General features: G+C 40.4%; 1 protein-coding gene across 1 annotated transcript; it reads right to left on the bottom strand.

The window, feature by feature from the left end:
• Positions 1-1,153: 1,153 nt before the first annotated feature.
• LOC117912682 (pentatricopeptide repeat-containing protein At5g13770, chloroplastic) lies at positions 1,154-3,479 on the bottom strand. Its single transcript, XM_034827396.1, has one exon. It carries the CDS (start codon positions 3,449-3,451, stop codon positions 1,640-1,642), a length of 1,812 nt encoding a protein of 603 aa, XP_034683287.1. The 5' UTR covers positions 3,452-3,479; the 3' UTR covers positions 1,154-1,639.
• Between the last annotated feature and the right edge of the window lie 489 nt (positions 3,480-3,968).

The raw sequence follows: 3,968 nt of genomic DNA, 5'->3' as shown, positions 1-3,968 counted from the left end.
TATATACCCCCTTTTTTTATTGATTAAGGCCGACAGCACAAGCTTCTTCATATTTCCATGTCGTCCTTTAATAAATTAATGGACATCTTTTTATATCCGGTTTCACTTTGAAAATCTTGATTCAAAGAGAAAAGAGAACCTTCTAATTTATGCTTAAAGAGTCCATGTGGAAAGTTTCGAACTTCCTTGCTTTCGGGGAATACATGTCCTCTCTATTGATAATAAATTCAATCCATTCCTTCCTTGCTTCCGCACGCTGTTTTTACTTTAAAAGTTTAGCTCATCCAAAGTCTGAGAATAAACCCACAAGCCTTCTAGGCTAAGTCTAATCCAAAGCAAAAGAATTTATTAAGAATGTGAGTGATGACCGGGCACGACCAGTCGAAGGAGCAATGGTTTGCCTAGTATCCAAATGACTAAACCCGTCCCATCGGAGTCCTCAACGGTAAAACCCCACCAAAGAACAAAAGTTTCAGATAGCATCCAGTGTCTCAACTTAGCAAATAATAGTTGTTCCAACAAGTGAGGCCTCGATAAAAAGCCTGAAGAGGTGAACTCTTTTCTCACTCTCTACACCATGATTTGGTCTATTGGATCATCCCGGTTTAGAGCGCATGAACAAAAATAAATGGATATTGAGCATGTTTAGATGCATAGTACGAGTTAAAGGGTATGGGCCAGCCACCCGGGCCAAGAGACGTGGGCAAGGCCCCGTGAAACAGAATTTGAACCCATCCCACCACACTCATCAATTGCGGGCTTTCCTTGGGATGGGCCTTCCGACAGGGCTGAGCTGGTAGCAGCCTTATCTATGGAGATGGTGGGTCCATAAGCTTGTATTGAAAAATTAAAGATTAAGACTTTGTTGTGATCTTGGAAAGTGGGGACAAGGAAAAAGAAAAGGAATCCAAATCCTATCTTCTCCATCTTTTTCACCTATTTTTCCTCTTACTTTTCATTATCTAAATAAATATATAAAGTTTTGGGCTGGGACAAGGCAGGCCCGTGATGGGCACAAGCAGGATACAACAGTTTTGGGCTGGGACAAGGCAGGCCTGTGATGGGCACAAGCAGGATACAACCAGGGCTGGTAAGTGTGTCCTCTTTTTCCTTGTTAAAACAAAAGATTAAGCAAGCTACTGCTTACATCCTCTAGTTAAATCAGTCCTTTGCTCATTGCTTAATATTCATCAGAAAGATTCACAAGTGTTTGTAAAACCCCAACTGACATTTACATATCTTCAAAACGTTTTGAAAAGACCAACCCTTTCCAGTATGATCTTACAAAAAATGGAATACTATTGCAGCCTTTCCAATTACAGGAGGATACAGAAGAATAAGATTGTACTAATAAAGCAACTGGGGGTTGTGGCTTTGAATGAATCAAGAGCCATCATCACAATGGCCATGGCCTTACTCATGTGACAGTACAGCCACTGCCTGCCAGTATATATCCTGGTTTCAATGGTAAGAGACATATAATGAAGTAGACTCTAAGAGGGTAATTACAGAACTCAGAGCCAAACAAAGATCCAGCAGCAGGTGTCAAGTGTCATTCAACGTGTCAAGTGTCATTCAACCTTGGCTCCCATCACCGAACAACAAGTTTGGTGTCTCTTTGGGTGACCCTTTAGGCCTTCTACGTTGTGTCGAAGCTCTCTTGCAACCATCTTGCTTGCATTTGCAGCCCCGCGTCCCTCAAAGCATTCAAGGCTGATCTATACAGCCTCTCATCTAGCCCGGTTCCTTCTGTCTTCATATCCTGCAAAAGCTTAACCAACTCATCCACCCGACCACTCTTGGAGAAAATCCCAACCATGATCCCAGCAATAACCCTGTCGATGACACCTCCATTCATCCTAAATTCGTGGTAAAATCTCATGCAGGTTTCAAAATCTCCTGCCTTGCTGTAAGCGCTTATAACACTAGTGTAGCTCACTCTATCAGGAACCACCTTCTTTCGCTTCATCTCCTTCCATAGCTTCTCCACTTGCCTCAAATTCTTGACTCTCCCGTGCATGTCCATGAGCGAGTTGTAAACCCATACATTGGGATCGCATCCTCTTTCTTTCATCTTCGCGACCAGCCTCATCGCCTCCCTCAGCCTACCGGTTTTGCCATACATAACCACCATGCTAGAATAGGCCACCACGCATTTATTGAACCCCTTCTTTTCCATTTCTGAAAACACCAATTCTGCTTTTGAGTAGAGCTCCATACGACAATAGACATTTATGATTGAAGCGTAGGTCACTTGTCCTGGTTCACAGCCCTGCAAGATCAGCTCATCATAGACTTTGGCTGCAGCCCTGAGCCCTCTCTTCTTGGCGAAGCCATTAACTATAGCACAAAATATGCAATCAGAAACCCGGATTTTCACATTCTTCATGGCCTTAACGATCTCAAGCGTCCTCTCCATAAGCCCTTCTTCAACATACATCAACACAAGTTTCAGAAACACCTCGGGATCCCTCAAAATTTTCTTCTCCTCTGCTTCTCTGAACAGCTCTTCTGCTACCTTCACTTCTCGAATACTTGCAAAAGAACAAATCAAAGAAGAGTAAACCGCAGAATCCTCCAAGATCCCCTTCTTTGTCATATCTCTGAAGAACTCCAGAGCTTCAAAAGCTCGCCCCATTTTCCCTAGTGACTCACATAGAATTCTACAAATTTGAGTGGAAAAAGGCGACGAATCGATCTTCTTACTTTCAAATTCTTGAAACAATGTGACAACTTTCTCATAATCTCGAATTTTAATGTAAGCTTCCATTATCCTATAATAAGACTCCGAATTCGGAACAACTCCAGCAGACTTCATTTGATCATACACTGCAATTGTGCTACTGAACATATGGAGCTTGTTATAACCCCCCATTGCTGAATTGAAGACCAAGAGGGCGACATCATCATCATAACTAAAAACTTCGAGAAGACTCTCTGTAATTCTGAATTTTCTAGCCCTAATGCAACTACTAATCAATCTACAACAAATATCACCATCAAGCTGTACATCAAAACTCTTAAAATCTTCAAAGACTAACAAACTCAAACCCCATTTCTTGGACCTGATCAAGTACCTGATTATACGCTCTAAGGTTTCCTTGTCAGGCCTAAATTCAGGCCTTTCTTTCACTTTCTGGTAGTAGTCAAACGCCAGCTCTTCACTTCTAGGATCTCTGAACAACCCACATAAGAAATCATTCAAATTCTCATCTTTAGGTGTCAAATCCGGGAGCTCGACGTCTAATTCAATGACAGGAAGATGATGATCATGAGTAGATTCCTCAGCCACAATGGGGGAGGAGTATGAGGAGTTGTTGACGAAGAGATAGCGAGAATTTGAGCAAGGAAGAGAGAAAATAGGGAGGAGTTTACATGTTGAAGTGAAGGTGAGTTTGAGTTTGTGGGGTTGTCTACAATTGCTGGTCGAGATGGAAGTGGAAACGGCCATGGAAGGAGATAAGGTTGGAAGCAGTGGAAGTAGATGCTACAGCTACATATATACCTTATCCTCTAAGATTTGCCAATGAATGTGGATCCTGTCAGCCACTAGAGAGATGACACGTGGTAAAATTTTTGACATAGAATTTATCAGTTGTAGTGAATGCCACGTGAGATGGGAAGACTCTCTTGCCTTGGATTTAGAATATTGGATCTTGTCAACAGTGTGTTTGGACAAGTTGAAAACAAAGTAAATAAAAATCATTGTGCTGTTTAAATTATTTTTAAAATTTTTAATTTTATTCTTAGAAAATAATTTTTAAAACTAAAGTGAAATAAAAAATAATTTTTAGAGAATAAAGAAAAATTGTTTTCACCCATTTTTTAAAAATTAAAAAAAAAACATAACCTATTTAATCATGTTTTATAAAATTTGTTTTTAAAAACTGTTTTTAAATTAAAAAATATGATCAAAAGAACCCTAAAAATTCCCCCAAAACTGAGAAGCTGCTTGATGAACAGTTTCA

Source organism: Vitis riparia, chromosome 1, assembly GCF_004353265.1.
Source record: "Vitis riparia cultivar Riparia Gloire de Montpellier isolate 1030 chromosome 1, EGFV_Vit.rip_1.0, whole genome shotgun sequence".
NCBI lineage: Eukaryota > Viridiplantae > Streptophyta > Magnoliopsida > Vitales > Vitaceae > Vitis > Vitis riparia.
This window is presented reverse-complemented; position numbering and strand designations above follow the sequence as displayed.

What these genes read in the sequence shown, in the direction of transcription:
- LOC117912682 (XM_034827396.1), bottom strand. Translation starts at nt 3,451, where the DNA reads ATGGCCGTTTCCACTTCCATCTCGACCAGCAATTGTAGACAACCCCAC.